This window comes from Typopeltis vanoorti, chromosome 14 (assembly GCF_054136105.1).
Source record: "Typopeltis vanoorti isolate ZY-2024b chromosome 14, IOZ_Tvanoo_1.0, whole genome shotgun sequence".
NCBI classification, from domain to species: Eukaryota; Metazoa; Arthropoda; class Arachnida; order Uropygi; family Thelyphonidae; genus Typopeltis; species Typopeltis vanoorti.
In genome coordinates this window covers 117,216,128-117,232,780 of record NC_143562.1, presented here as the reverse complement: position 1 = coordinate 117,232,780, position 16,653 = coordinate 117,216,128, and the positions used below count along the sequence as shown (strand labels likewise).

The window sequence follows — 16,653 nt, the reverse complement described above, 5'->3', positions numbered from 1 at the left end:
TGGGGGATTTTAATTATGGTGATATCAATTGGAAGGAGGAAATATCACATAGCAAAAAGGAAATGGAGTTCATACATCTTCTACGAGATAATTACTTGAAACAGCACATAAATGAAGGGACAAGTGGTGTGAGAGTGTTGGACCTGGTTATTGGTTCAGAGGATATATGCATAAGTAAGGTGTCCTTGTTACCTCCAATTGGTGAAAGCGATCATGTGGTATTGACTTGGGAGGTTGCAAAATCTGTAGACTTTTCTGTTAAGAAGGGGTATATATGGAACTACAGGTTAGGCAATTATAACAAGCTTCGGAGTGAGCTTGCAGCCATCCCATGGCAGAACATATTACAGGGGAAAGATGTTAGCAGTGCATGGGATAAAATCAGTGGGTATCTGAGAAAAGCAATATCAGATTGTGTCCTCATGATCAGGAAGACAAACAAGGCAGGCATTAGATGGATGAGCAATAGTATCAATCTTGAGCTGCAAAAAAATAAAATGTTATGGAGAATGTACAAGGAGAAATGTGATCAGTACACCCATGAGCAGTACAAGGCTCAAGCTAGGAAGGTTAGCAGCATAGTAAGAAAAGCTAAATCGGATTATGAGAAGACCTTGGCCAATGAGATCAAGGGTAATCCCAAAGAGTTCTTCCGCTAGGTGGCAAGTAAAAGGAAGAATGACTTCGGAAGGATAACTTTAGCAGGTGCTGATGGTATTGAGGTGAAAAATCAGATGTAATAGTCAAGTCACTGAGTGATCACTTAAAAGTCTATCACCCAAGTGAGGATATCTCTGTACCTGTAGCAATAACTAATGTGAGAATTGAAGCTAAGAAATCAGAGGTATTTAATATATTGCAAAATTTAAATGCAAACACTGCTGTAGGTTTAGATGGAATATCAGCTCGGATGTTGTGTGAATGTGCAAAGGAATTGTCAGCCCCTCTTATTTTGATATTTAACTTAAGTTTGAACACTGGCATGGCCCCTAGGGAGTGGAAGTTAAGCAAAGTGGTTCTTTGCATAAGGGTGGCTCTAAAACTGCGGTAGTTAATTACAGACCAATCACCATCTCACGAGTTGTGGTAAAAGTATTGGAAAAGTTGGTTAAAGACAAAATTCAAGAATGGGTGGATCAGGATATGATACTCTACAGAGGTCAACATGGTTTTGTTAAAGGTAGATCCTGCCTTAGCAATCTATTAACTTTTCATAACAGAATGATATCTGAGTTGGACAAAGGAACTGGCTACACAGTGGTACTTCTGGATTTTGCTAAGGCTTTTGACAGGATATCCCATGGAACACTGTTACACAAATTGGAGCAGATGGGAATGGATACTAAATTGGTGATATGGATAGGAGAATGGCTCAGGGAGAGATACCAGAAGGTGGTGTATGGAGGAGCCGAGTCCAGGATGAGGCAGGTGACCAGTGGTGTGCCTCAGGGCTCTGTGCTTGAACCATTGTTGTTTAATTTGTATATAAATGATATAGGAAATGGCTTACAGGGAGATATGCAGTTGTTTGCTGATGATGCAAAGTTGGGTAGCGCAATAAAAAATCAAGCTGATGTTGAAAGTTTGCAGGATGTTTTAAATAAGCTGGTAGAAATGTCAGTTCATCCATTACCTTTTGCCCATTGTGGAAAAGTGTAAAGTCATGCATTTTGGGATTAAAAGATTACCAGCTGTGTACTACATCGATGGAACAGTACTCCAAGATATTGATGAGGCCAGGGACTTAGGGGGTGTTGGTAGATAGGGAGATGAAGTTCAGGGGACACATTGTTAAGGTGTCCAAGATTGCACATAGGATTACTTGGTTGTTGAGGAACACACTGACATCCAGAGATAAAGAGGTTATTATTCCCCTTTAGAAAGCATTGATACTTCCACATCTGGATTACTGTGCTCAGGTCTGGTCACCTGGATTCCTTGGAGATGAGGAGGCTGTGGAGAGGGTTCAGAGAAGAGTGACCAAGTTGGTAAGTGATGTAAAAAATGCTCCCGACATTGATAGATTGAGAGCTTGTGGATTGCTGAGGTTGGTTGATAGGCAGAGAACAGGGGATATGATAGAAACATTTAAATTACTGAAAGATTTTTATAGGATTGATGCAGGGGAAATGTTTCAGCTGTGTGATAGTGATGGAAGAACAAGAGGTCATCCCTGGAAATTAAAGAAGAGCGTGGTTAACAAGGGTGTGAGAACAAGTTTTTTTGCCTGGAGGGTGGTGAATGAGTGGAATTCATTGCCTGACTTAGTTGTGAACTCTTCGTCTGTAAATGAATTCAAGAAGAGATATGACAGATATTGTTTTGCTGGTTTGGGTCTCTCGCAATGAGTCTACTGACCCCATGGAGATACCCAAAATAATAATAATAATGTTATCGATGCCTGGTTCTTTATTATTTTTCATTTGTTTGATTGCTCTATGTATTTCTTCATTTAGTATGTCTTTTGTGTCAGAAGTTTCTTCTGGGTTGAAGGCGTCTTGATCTATGTTTTCTTTAGCTGCAAATATTTCTTTTATTATTTCACAGCTACTTGTTGTGGTTCCATCTTTTTTGCAATATTGAAACTAAGTTGGGTGAGTATGTTCTAGTTATCTCTTTAACTATTTCATAAATGGCCTTGGAGTCATGTTTTTTGTATGCTTCTTCACATATTCCTGCTTTTTCTTCTAAATATGTAATTTTTGCTAATCTGCATTGTTTGTCTATTTCTTTTTTCAAATTTTTGTATAATATTCTATTTTCTTCATTATCTTCTTTTGAGAGGTTAGTTTTGGATATTTTTTTTTCTCCCATAAGTTCAATCTTGATTTTTTCAAATTTTTGTATAATATTCTATTTTCTTCAATATTTTCTTTTGAGAGGTTAATTTTGGATATTTTTTTTTTCTCCCATAAGTTCAATCTTGATTTTCTGTGCAAGTTTCTTTACTTGTTAAAAGTTTTTTTCATTTAGTTATACTATAAATTAAAGATGCCAAGAAATTATACTGTTATATAATTAAATTATAATTATATACAAGTGATCATCCCTGGAAACTGTATAAGGAGGGGTGTGAGCAGGGGAGTGAAATTCAGGTTTTTTGCATGGAGAGTTGTGAATAATTGGAATTCACTGCTTGAGATCATGGTGTCTGCAGAGAATTTAATTGTATTTAAGGTGCAGTATGATGAGCTGTATGTATTACAAAAGGGACCTCCTAGATGAGTCTGTGATGCAATGGGGGTCTTAGGATAAAAAAAAAAATAATAATAACGAAGTTGTACGTAGTCTAGACGTTTCTCTCTGATCTCTTTTGATTTAAATTTTATAATTATGCTATTTATTTTGCTTACACTTGGACAGACACCATGATCTCAAGCAGTGAATTCCAATTATTCACAATTCTCCATGCAAAAAACCTGAATTTCACTCCCCTGCTCACACCCCTCCTTATACAGTTTCCAGGGATGATCACTTGTTCTTCCCCCAGCCTCCCATCATTTAATGAGAAAACTCTTCACTGCTAATCCTATAACAACACTTTACTAACTTGTACGTCTCTCTCTCATACCACCCCCTCTTCCTCCTATACACTATACTCTGCAAACTGCATCATCTCAACTTTTCCTCATATTCAACATTACAGACATCAGAAACTATTTTGGTTAACTGCCACTGGACTCTCTCCAAGATCTCACCATCATATAATTAAAAACCAGATGACCAATTCTGGGCACAGTAGTCCATACGTGGCTTCATCAGAGCCTTATACAATGGAACCAGAATGTCCTCTGCAACATTGCCAGAATTTGCTGTGTTGTCCTTGGAATTTTGACAATATGTGCTCAAAATTTTAGATTCTTATCCACCACAATCCCAAGATCTCATATTTCCTCCACCATCAACAATATATCCCCACTAAGAATAAATTCTACATTCCATCTTTCTTTTCCAAATTTTAAACCTTAGATTTTGCAACATTGAACTAGCATCCCAGGCCCATTCATTCAGTCTATCCGGGTCTTCTTGTAAGGCAACATCTGCTCTAATCCTTATAGTTTGTTCTAACTTTGGATTATCTGCAAAGATGAGATAGTGCCGCTTCATAAAGAAGGTAACAGAATTGTAGCATAAGTATATCCCCAATCAAATCTTTTCCAATATCATTAACATACAGGTAAAACAGCAATAGTCCTAAAACAGACCCTTCAGGCACACTAGTAGTGACTTTCCATTTCTGGGATACTGCTCCTCCATGCACAACTTGTTGATACCTATTAGACAGCCAATCTCCAAATCAATGCACTAGTCTAATATTCAATCCCATCCACTCTAGTTTGAATATCAACTTATCATGCAGTAACCTATCAAAAGTCTTTGCAAAGTCTAAGTATGCTACCATATGGATTTGCAAAAGGCAGTTTATGTTTTAGTAGATTACTAAAACATAAACTGCCTTTTGCAAATCCGTACTGTTCATCAAAGATAATACCACTGTTGTAAAATCAATTCTGGATCCTGATTCTCAGCAGTTTTTTCAACAGTTTAACCACAACACCTGACACACAGATCAGCCTGTAATTTGATGCTTGAATTCTGTTACCTTCTTTATGAAGCGGCATTATCTCATCTTTCTTTCACTCCTTCAGAACATGCACCAATGTAAAACTCATATTAAACAAATATGTCAAGGCAGATGCTAACTCTCTGGCACATTCCTTCAAAATGTGCGGCGATATATCATCAAGTTCCACAGCCTTTTTAATATCGAGTTTGCTTAATTCCCCCATAGACCTCTTCTTCACTCACAGTCAATCTCTCCTCCTCATCCACTACTCTCAGACTCTCCATGATCATAATATCACATTCACAATGATGATAGACCTTTATGAACTGCTCATTAAATATTTCAACCATATCCTACACAACAGTTATTCTTATACCATGTTTTCCAATCAATGCCATCCTACAGTAATTTTTTTTTTCTTTAGCTAACTGCTACTCAGACTGAACTTTTGCTATCCTTACCTCCAAACAATTCACCTAATTGCCTGTTCTTTGTATTCCTTATGAAATTTATTATTACCACTTCTCTTCTGTTGTTTCCATTATGCCTTTTTCTCTATATTACATGCCTAATCTTTTCATTCATTCATTTCACATGTACATTAGTTAATCTTCTGACCTTTGGAATATATTTAAACATTGCTTCTAGTAGAAGCAATGTTTAAATGTACAATTATCTATTAGATAATTCAAGAATTATCTAGTAGATAATTCTTGAATATCACCCATGCATGAATGATCTCCTTTCCACCCAACTCCTCATTCCATGTTACTGCTTGGAGCTATAGCATGGAATGAGGAGTAAATTTATGAGGTAATTAGGAGTAAATTTTAGGTAATGGCTTCTAGTATAATTGTTTTCCAGTCTCATGTGTAAAATGTAAATACTATTTAACTACTTTGTTTTATTTTGTTCCAAAAACTAATTAACCTCCCTACCGGTCAGGACGTCTATAAATCATATCCAGCTAAATCTGGATATGATTCAGACCACTTGCACTGAAACATGGATAAGAAGTGGAATTTGGCAGTCATGTCGTTTAGGAGGTGTGATAATCTCTCACGCTGAAGAGAACACTTAATTAGATTATCTCACATTCATAGCTGTGTCTCAGTTGCCTATAACAAGAAATGCTGTTCCTTGTTCTATGCTGGGTAACTGGATCTTAGTTATATTGGATAGACTACAAATATAGGAATTATTTTTTTTTTTGTTTTCTCTTTTTATTGTACAATACAATTTTAATGCCTGGACAAAATAAAGATCCTTGCATAGTTTCTTCACTAACATATTGCCTTACCTTGGAGAACCAATTTCAATTTTAATTTTTTTGCGCTAATTTTTTCTAATTGCTTACTCGATAAAACATTATATTTGTTCTTGAAGCAATTAATTCACAATAATTACAGTTATCTCTCGACTTATGTCCGTTCAAATTACATCCTTTCAAAGATACGTCTGTGATCCCATAAGGGAATGAATAACATTTTTGGCTATACTTTCGAACAAGACTCAAGCGGGCTTAAGGTAAAGCATGCACAGTGGCAACAGCGTTTTCAGTGGCAACCTCTCTCGGCAGTCGGCATGTGTCTTCAACAGTTCCTCTGTTGATTTCGAGTTTGAGAAATGGGTAATTTGTGCATTTATCATTAAATATTTTGCAATGTTTTGCACAACATGGCCCCTACAAGCACAATCAAAAAACCTAGCGAAGAATCACAGAAAAAGAGGCGAGCAATTTATCTTGAAACGAAGTTGCAAGTTATAAAGCAACATGAGGCTGGTAAGCCAGTCAATGTGATTGCACATGACTTCAGATGGTCTCATTCTACAGTGACGACCATTTTGAAAAATAATGATAATTTTTTTTATTTTTTATATTTTTATTTAATTTAATTTATTACTATTTTTTTTTCCCACAAGAGGTCAGGCTAGGTTAAATGATTAACAAGCATTTAGATTCATCTTACTTTTGTATTGTGCAGTGTCATGTAGCTTGTATCTTATACACATGTATTTTTCCTGATGATGATCACAATACAGAGATCATTAGATATTTCATTGTATTGCATCATCTATCATTCCCACTGGTTTCTGAATAATGTATAGTTGCTGCTATTGCATCAGAATTTTTTATGCTATTTATAGACAGCAAGAGTTAGTTTTTGCATTTTCGTGCTGAGACTGCTATGGCTACTTATGTGCAGTTAACACCTCAGAGAAAAAGTGATTCAGGCTTTGAATAGAGAAAGCTATTCCTCTCATGAAATGGCTAAAAGGATGTCCTGTAGTCAATCTACTGTGGTACTGCTGCTGCTGTCAAAAGTGAAGGAAACTGGATCTGCTGAAAGGAAGAAAGCCATGGGCTAAACCATGCCAAGATCAAGTTCTAAAGCAGCTCTACCTCAAAAATCGGTATGTGCTGTCCAAAGAAACGAAACAGGACTGGGAAGAACAAATGGGAGTTGTGGCAAGCTCTGTAACTATCAGAAGAAGACTCATTTGACAGGGACTGATAGCCAGGTACCTAAAAAGAAGCCCTTGTTAACCAAAAAATGAGATTAACTCAGTTAAATTGGTGCAAAGAGCATGACAAGTGGACTCCTGACTGGTGGAAAAGATAACTTTTTCTGATGAGAAAAACTCAAATTTGCAGGATGCCGATGGCAGATAGACAGTTTGAAGATGATCAGTGGAAAAATTCAATCCTGACTGATGTCAACAATGAAATTCGCAGCCAGTCAGAAGATTTAGAGCTAAATGCCATATCATGGCATTGGTTGCTTGCATTTCACAAAAGTTTCAGTGAACGCAGAAGTGTACTAGATAATTTTAGAAGAAGAATTCCTGCTTACTATTGGAGACCACTTTACCGTAACAATGAACTTCATCTTCCAGGTTGGCTCTGCCACTTCTCATAGGGAAAAAAAGTGTAAGTAATGCTGTTATAATCCTAAAATGTACCATACAAATTCAGTTTAGTACTTAAAAAAAGCTTAAGTTTTTTTGTTGCAGGTTAATAGTGGCTCAATGAACACTCGATTCAGGGACTACCATGGCCAGGAAACAGCCTGATATCAAACCCCATTGAAAATCTGTGGTACCAAATGGAGACTGAAATGCACAAGAAGAAGCTGAAAACACTTCAGGAGCTCCAAGAAGACATTATAAAGGTATAAAACCATAAATTGACAGTTGCATCCATCAGTACTCTGATTTTGTCAATGCTTCACCAATGCAGAGCTGTAATAAAGGCAAGAGGAAGATCCACAAAGTACTAAACAGCAAAAAGTGAATTTTCAGTTCAGTTTTGGATATTAGTAAAACTGTATAGATGAACTAAATTTTGATAATGGTATTTGTTTTTCCAGTGAAAATATTACTGTCCACTCCATTTTGAAATATTTGCAAATTTGTCAAGTTAGTTGTCATTTCCTAATTATGTCATATCGTATACTAAAAAGAGCCAAATATTAATCAAATATAAAAATGTTATATTACTTTCTTCGTTATCTGTGACAATTATTGTATTAGTATCGCTTTTCAAATAGGCATTCAAATTCAATTACCAAAAAAACATGGTTACAGCTAGTGATACAGTTTCTATGAACATGAGTGTATATATACATGATTGTCTGTGAAAGTACTAGTGGTAGTAGTCGGTGGTAGATGGCATTGGTGTTAGATGATGAAGGTTGGTGGAGTAGTGAGATTTAAAGTTGTAGAGTAGATGCCCTCCCTCGATGAGTCGTTGGACTCCCTGAAGGTGTGATGTAATAATAATAATAATATACGGGCAAATTAGCCATTAGAACACATGTAATTTACAGACAATAAATACTATTAATGGTGGTGATGGGTGGTAGATAGTAGTTGTGTGTAGTAAGAGAATTAAGTGCTAGGGAAGATGGTGAGATGTGTGTGGTGGAACTGAGTAGAATGCCCTCCAACAATGAGTCCTTGGACACCCTGTTGGTGTCACGTAATAATAATAATAATAATAATAATAATAATATATACATATATACAGTTGACCTTTGAACAACGTGGGGGTTAGAGGTCCCCCCCCCCAGTATTATTCAAAAATTTGCATATAATTTTCGACTCACCAAAAACTTAATAACTAATAGTCTAACGTTGAGTGGAACCCTTACAGATAACATGAACAGATGATTAACACATATTTTGTATGTTATATGTATTATATACCATATTCTTACAATAAATTAAGCTAGAGAAAAGAAAATCTTATTAAGAAAATCATAAGGAAGAGAAAATACATTTAAATATTGAAAATACTATACTGTATTTATTGATTACATCATCAGTTTACAAAATGAATTGCCTGTCTGTCAGTACCTACATCAAAAATGAAAAGATAATTTAAAAAAAAATTCATATTTATTTATAGGTATAATGATTCAGGCACTGATAATGAAGAAGCAGCAGTATGATTGCTTTATGGGAGCTTGGTGTAATTGATACGAGTGCTTCATGGTAGCCGAGCTTATACACTAATGTAGGGGTTCTCAACCTGTGCTATGAGTAATCCTTGGGGGTAAGTGGTAAAATTTTTGGGGGTACGGCATGAGAACTCAACAGTCACTAGATATAGTAACGAAGTCACTAACTTGGCAACAGTGATACTGTTGCCAAGTTAGTGACTTGTTTTTATTACGAAAAATTATGGATATGACTACCATTCTAGAGTAAAACTTTAGTTTAATATAAACCAAAATATATATGCTCGACGTTTCGACCTTCACTTTAAGGTCATCTTCTGGAGTATACGTATATATGTTACGTTTAAAGTGATAAATCCAGTTATTATTAATAATTACCGGTTAAAGTGAATAATTTACGAGAATTAATCACTTTAACCGATTAAAGTGAATAATTCCAAGAGGAGTCTGGTAAATGTAATAAAAACATGTTTATAGGTTTTCGTTCTCAATAGAAATTATAACAGCTTAGGTTAGTTTATAATGAAAAAAGTAAGGAAAGTACTTCTTTTGCATGGAATGAAATCAGAAATCATTACAAACTAACCTAACCTAACCTAACCTAACCTTTATCGGTTGGAAATCATTATAAACTAACCTAACCTTTATTGGTTAGGATAGTTTATAATGAAAAAAGGAAGGAAAGTACTTCTTTTGCCCTCAATGAAATCAGAAATCAGATATCATAAACTAACCTAACCTAAACTAACCTGGATGTTGCATGTCGAACCAGAGTGTAGTCGTAGTTTATCGTGGGCAGATTAATGGGGATGAATGATAAACGTTGTTGTGGGCCGAGCTTAATGATTGCAAGCAGATAAATGGGAATAAAATAACAAATAAAAGTTGTTGCAGGCAGATGAATGGGATTATAGATAAACGTCGTTACTGTACTTCTTTCCACATCAATGGAGAAAAACACTAATCAGTTCCTCTCTGATTTATCTATTATAAATCAGAGTGTAGTCGTAGTTTGTTGTGGGCAGATTAATGGGGATGAATGATAAACGTTATTGTAAGCTGAACTTAATGATTGCAAACAAATAAATGGGAATAACAAATAAAAGTTGTTGTGGGCAGATGAATGGGGATTATAGATAAATGTCGTTACTGTACCTCTTTCCTCATCAATGGAGAAAAACACTCATCAGTTGCTCTTTAAAAGCAATTTTAAACCTGGTTTTACTCCATTTCCACTTGTGGTAAAGGTGATTATGCCACCCTTACCATAAGTTGCCTTGGTCTTGCACTCCCTGTAGGATCAGCTAGACTTGCATCACTTGCAGGTGCAAACTTGACTTGTTTGTCTGTTTGCTTACTTGAGAAATGGAGTAAAACCAGGTTTAAAATTGCTTGGTATTTTTAACATTTATCATACCCAAGGTAAAATACTTTCTACATTTATATCTCCTCCTGAGATTTTTATTTAATAAGGTTAAAACACCTTATGGTAACTTGTTCTGGTAAAATACTTATAAGCTCTGTATTACTAAAATCTTGGTATTTCTAGTCTGGCTCCCACTGATGAGACCTCAATAAGGGTCGAAACCGGTCTGGGTAGTGGCCTCCCTTGCCTTTAATACAAAACATCATACATCCCCTTCTTGGAGATGTGTTTTGGCATTAAGGGTAAATATTAAGATTAGTGATCAGAGCTTATGCCACCTTTACCACGAGTTGCCTTGGTCTTGCACTACCTGTAGGATCAGCTAGACTTGCATCACTTGCAGGCGCAAACTTGACTTGTTTGTCTGTTTGCTTACTTGGGAAATGGAGTAAAACCAGGTTTAAAATTGCTTGGTATTTTTAACATATATATATATATATATATATATATATATATATATATATATATATATATATATATATATATATATATAAACTGAATGTCACTAGTTTTTGGAGAGGCAAACACACAAATATGAATGTGTTAACCAGGCCAGCCTTGTTGGCCAAGTGGTTAGCGTATCTGCTCTCCAGCCAAAAGGCTGCAGGTTCAAATCCCACCGTGGGCATGGATGTTTGTGATTGTCTGTGAAAATACTAGGGGTGGTGGTTGGCAGTAGATGCCGTTAGTGCAGTTGGTGAACTGAGTGGTGGAGACAGAGAGTTGTAGAATATGTGCCCTCCCTCGATGAATCTTTGGACTCATTGGAGTTTGAAAGTTTATTTTGCGCTTGGTTAGACTATAATAAATTTAGTTTAATCCTTTATCCAAATGAGAGCACACAAAGTTTGCACCTGAAAATATCTTCAGGACTGAGGAAAGGTAGTGCAACACCAGGCAACTCGGAGCAAAGGTGGATCAAGCTATCATCACTCCTATCTCAGTATCTCCCATAATGCAAAACACATCTCCTTGCGGATATGTATAATATTATGCATTAAGGGAAGGGCCACTACCCAGACCGGTTTTGACCTTTGTACAGGTGAAACGGGCTCTAAAAATAAGACGATCCCGAAAGATCATCCAACTCAGCGTTGTTCCACTTAGTGAGAGGCCACCCGATCACCGAGAAGAACTCAGCAGTGGCTCTACCTAGTGGCAAGCTCACCCCACCACCAAGCAGAGCCATAATCTCAGTGGTGACTCAACTCAGAGACAAGCAAAAACTTATTCCCAAGCAGAGCCTAAGCCTAACACGCACTGGTTTCAACCCTCATTGGGGTCTCACAGACCAGTTTCGACCTTTATTGAGGTCTCGTCAGTGGGAGCCAGGCCCAGAGGTGGAGATACCAAGGCAGAAGCAATGGAGAGGTCATCTTTACCTATAGGAGTTGCCAAAAGGGGTGCCACCTTATTATTAAATTACTCTGGATTCAGAGAAAGATGTTGAAAGTTTATTTTGCACTTGGTCAGACTATAATAAATTTAGTTTAATCCTTTATCCAAGTGTGAGCAAACAAAGTTTGCACCTTCCTCCACAGCTTGGTCCAACTTTGCTCCGAGTTGCCTGGTGTTGCACTACCTTTCCTCAGTCCTGAAGATATTTTCAGGTGCAAACTTTGTTTGCTCACACTTGGATAAAGGATTAAACTAAATTTATTATAGTCTAATCAAGTGAAAAATAAACTTTCAACATCTTTCTCTAAATCCAGAGTCATTTAATAACAAGGTGGCACACCTTTTGGCAACTCATACAGGTAAAGATGACCTCTTCATTGCATCTGCTTTGGTATCTCCACCTCTGGGCCTGGCTCCCACTGACGAGACCTCAATAAAGGTCGAAACCGGTCTGGGTTGTGGCCCTTCCCTTAATGCATAACATTATATATATCTGCAAAGAGATGTGTTTTGCATTATGGGAGATACTGAGATAGGAGTGATGATAGTTTGGTCCACCTTTGCTCGGAATTGCCTGGTGTTGTACTAGCTTTCCTCAGTCCTGAAGATATTTTCAGGTGCAAACTTTGTTTGCTCACACTTGGATAAAGGATTAAACTAAATTTATTATACTTATTGGAGGTGTCACATAATAATAATAATTAAATAATTATGGAAAGCATTGAAGCAGAACAAAATCTTCCCTTGTAACATACATCATCAAATAAAGATCAGTAAATCAGATGATAAGATAAAGATAAGCATTAAAATTTTTATACCCCTTTCATACCATTAAAATAATTATAAAAAAGTCTGACTGTGATGTATTTTAAAATTCTATAAATATCTAGATATTACTTTATTTGAATCTAATTTAATTTTTTAAGTGAAGTTAGGAAATATTTTAAAATTCTGTAATAACCACAATAATATCAATTATAGACCTGTATCTTCTTCATCTTCAAAAAATGCTGAAGATCGAGCCCTGCCTTTTCTATCACATGTCTTCTTTAACTTTAGACTACGACGTTTGAAGCTTGAGTTATGTCCAATTCCATGAGCTGTCCTTCTCAACAGATGTGGACGTCCCTGTGCTATTCTCCTTCCTAGAAATTAATAGATTTAAAAGTACTTATGTAAAAAAAATAAAAACTTCTTTATAAAGACTGATTAAAACTTAATTCCAAAATAAAATGTGCTGACAAGATATTATATTTTAATTTTCTACTGGATTTTAACCTAGCATAAGCAAAAAATCTTTCACATTAAACATCTTCAAAATTCCAGCGATGCGCAAGTACCATTATCCTGTCCTGTAGTCGTTCTCAGTAAAATCTCAAGATCTGCAAAATACCCCTCATCAGCTGTAATCACCTTCTGATTCGAAGAAAAATACTGACCAGCGAGGAAGAGTTTTAGTTTTGGGAAGAGATAGACGTCAGAGGGAGCCAAATCTGGGGAATAGGCTGGATGTTCCAACAATTCATAGTGCAAATCCCTTAATTTTCCCACTGTCCAAACACCTTTGTGAGCAGGTGCATTTTCCTGATGAAAGATGATTTTTTTCTTCTCCAAACTCGGTCTTTTCTCACAAATTTTTTTGTCTAGTCTGGTTAAAAGATCGGAATAACATTATTATTATTATTATTATTATTATTATTATGTGATACCTCCAGGTAGTCCAAAGACTCATCAAGGGAGAGTGTGCCAACAGCATCGAACGAATGATCCCTTTACAACAGTGCTCAAACTTGCTTAACTTATTGCGTGAGCCATTAGCAGCAGAGGCTCTACCAATCAAACAACTTTTGCTATTCCGTGGTTATTGTTTAATCCTTTTCAAGATAATTAATAAACAAAATGCCTTTTTTTTTAGCATCCCAAAACACCGATGCCATGACCTTTCCTGATGATTGAACCGACTTTGTCTTCTTTGGCACTGAACAACCGGCTTCTATCCACTGTTTTCAATGCTGTTTGGATTCTGGTGTGTAATGGTGAATCCAAGTCTCATCTATAGTAATAAATCAACACAAAAATCAGTTTTTATTCTTGTTAAAATGTTCTAAGAACTGTTCAGAGATTTTCATGTGAGTGCATTTTTGATATGATGTGAGCAAGCGTGGCACCCATCTTGCGCAAAGCTTTTTCATTTGCAATTCTTCACGCAATAGATATCCTACATGTTCTTTTGAAATGTCTATAATCTCAGCAATTTCACGCAATTTGACTTGTCGGTTATCCAATACCATATCATGCACTTGATCATGATTTCTGGTGTTGTTACACTTTTTGGACGTCCTTCACATGGATCATCTTCACGGCTGGTACAGCCACGTTTAAACTCAGGAGTCCATTTCTTAATTGTCAAAAACAAAGGAGAAGAGTGCCCATAAACCTTTATGAACTTCAAACAACACTTTTGCTGCAGAAGCTATATAAAACAAACTACTTGATAGAATGACTTGCAATTTCACATGGATGCATATGACAGATGTACCAATGTAGAAAAAAAAAATCTTGTCGATAGTGCAGCCATCTATGGTCGAGGCTGAGAGCATTTCAGACCACTCTCATATACACAGACAAGGAAACAGATACAAATCTTCTACTATTAGATGAGACTATTACAGAACCACCCATTGTGATGGAAGAATTATGGAAAGCCCTCAAGTCCACAAAGAATAACAAAAGTCCTGGAGAAGATGGCATATTAGCAGAACATATAAATCAGGAAGTTTAAAGTTTCACAAGGTCATACTGGATATGTTCAATAATATTTTAACTACAGAAAAAAGTCCAGTGCAGTGGCACAAATCCTTTATTATTATATTGCAAAAAAAGAGCAGCAGAGATGATATCAATAATTATAGGACGATTAATTTGCTATTACAATTGTAAAAAATGTTTATATACATTATATTTAACAGGAACACAAGGTTTCTGGATGAGGTACAGCCATATGAACAAACAGGATTCAGAGCAAGATTTTCTACACTAGATCATATCCACACTATTAACCAAGCAATAGAAAAAGCAAATGAATTTAATCTTCTGTACATTTAGTGTTTGTAAATTATATAAATCTCTATATCAGTCAAAAATGATAAATAGCTAAAAAAACAAGCAGCCATCTCAGCAAAGTATACCAGAGTCGGTGTGTAAATGCAGGGAAATTAGAATTCCCAGGGTGGATGGTAGCAGGAGTGGCCTCTTGTGGGAATGGGTGCTTGGGGGGATGGGGGATGACATTAGGTAACACTGAGTCCAGTGGAGTCTGGAAAGGATAATGATAGGTATAGAAGCAGTGACAGGTTTATGCTTCATACTAATGCCAGGAGTATTCAGAATAAAGGAGATGAATTGGTGGCACTGATAGCATCAGTCTGGCCAAAGATTATTGGGATCTCTGAAATGTGGTTGATGGAAGATGATATAATAACAGGAAGTGAAGTAGCAGGGTACAACATTTTTCAGTAGGATAGGAAGGGAAAATGAGGTTGTGGAGTATACTGCTTATGATAAGTGACTTATGTCCCTAAGAGTGGAAGCTTTGGAAGGCAGTGGCACGAATGGTTTTGAAAGCATATGATGTGAGATAGAGGTGGGCAAAACAGGCTAAGATAGGATATTTAGTGGGCTGTTGCTACAAACCAAGGAGCACGGGGGGGGGGGGGGGGGGTAGAAGGAGATGTTTAGACAGTTGAGCTTGGCAAGTGCAAGAAGAATGATTGTTATAGGAGATTTTAATGAAAGCAGTATAAATTGGGAAGAGGAAAATGCATGTAGTAATAAGGGAATGGAATTTCTGGAATTCTTGAGGGACAGATGTCTTAGGCAACATGTAATAGAGGGAACGATTAAGAGTTTTGGATTTGGTCATAGCATCAGAAGAGCTGATAATAACTGAGATGATGTCTCTCCCCCAGTTAGAGAGAGTGACCATGTGGTTTTGACTTAGAAGATGAATAGACATGCAGCAGTATCAAAGAAAGGGAAATGTATGTGGAATTATAAGGAAGATGATTTTAATAGTCATAGATATCTTGGAGCAATTCCATGTAGGGCAGAATTGGAAGGCAATATACGATTAGTGCTTGGGAAATTGTGAAGGAATATTGGTTAGCAGCAACAGTAAGCTGTATTCCATGAGTGAAGAAGTAGACACAATTTGGTGTAAAGTGGATGACAAACAATATCAAACAGGAACTGCAGGTGAAAAAAGAGGTTATGGAAGAGATATAAGGAGAGGGAGTGGAGAGCAGATGCATGAAGAATATAAGACTCAGGCCAAACTGGAATATGAGAAGTGACTAGTACTAAGATCCAAAGATAATACTAGGGAATTTTTAGCTATGAGGTCAGCAGAAGGAGAAATAGTTGTTGAAGAATGACATTGTGGGATAAAAATGGGAATAGAGTGACTGATGCAGAAGGTTTAATACTAGAGGGGATAGGGCAGGTTCAAGGTTTAGAGAGGAGATCATGTTCCAAATACTGAGTACCCTGGTTGTAAGTAAAGCTGTGGGACTGGATGGTATTTCACCATGGGGTTTGAGAGAATGTGCTGAAGAACTGACAGCTCTTTTGACCTCGCATTTCAATGAAAGTCTGGCTAAGGGAAAGGTGGCCAGGGAATGGAAGGTAAGATAGTGCCATTGCATAAGGGCAGTAGCAGACTGGATGTGTCTAACTATAGGGTAGTTTGTGTTTCATCAATATTTGTTAAGTTCTTCTAGAAATTAGTGAGGGACCATATA

The 16,653-nt window shown here is 36.6% G+C and overlaps 1 protein-coding gene across 4 annotated transcripts in view; it reads right to left on the bottom strand.

The window, feature by feature from the left end:
- unc80 (unc80, NALCN channel complex subunit) overlaps positions 1–16,653 on the bottom strand; it is a 1,852,146-nt gene that overhangs the window by 1,109,799 nt on the left and 725,694 nt on the right. For all 4 annotated transcript variants that reach the window (XM_090404461.1, XM_090404464.1, XM_090404465.1 and 1 more), the window contains one exon: positions 12,838–12,999. In XM_090404461.1, coding sequence (XP_090260587.1) covers positions 12,838–12,999 — 162 coding nt within the window. The remainder of the gene's footprint in view (positions 1–12,837; positions 13,000–16,653) is intronic.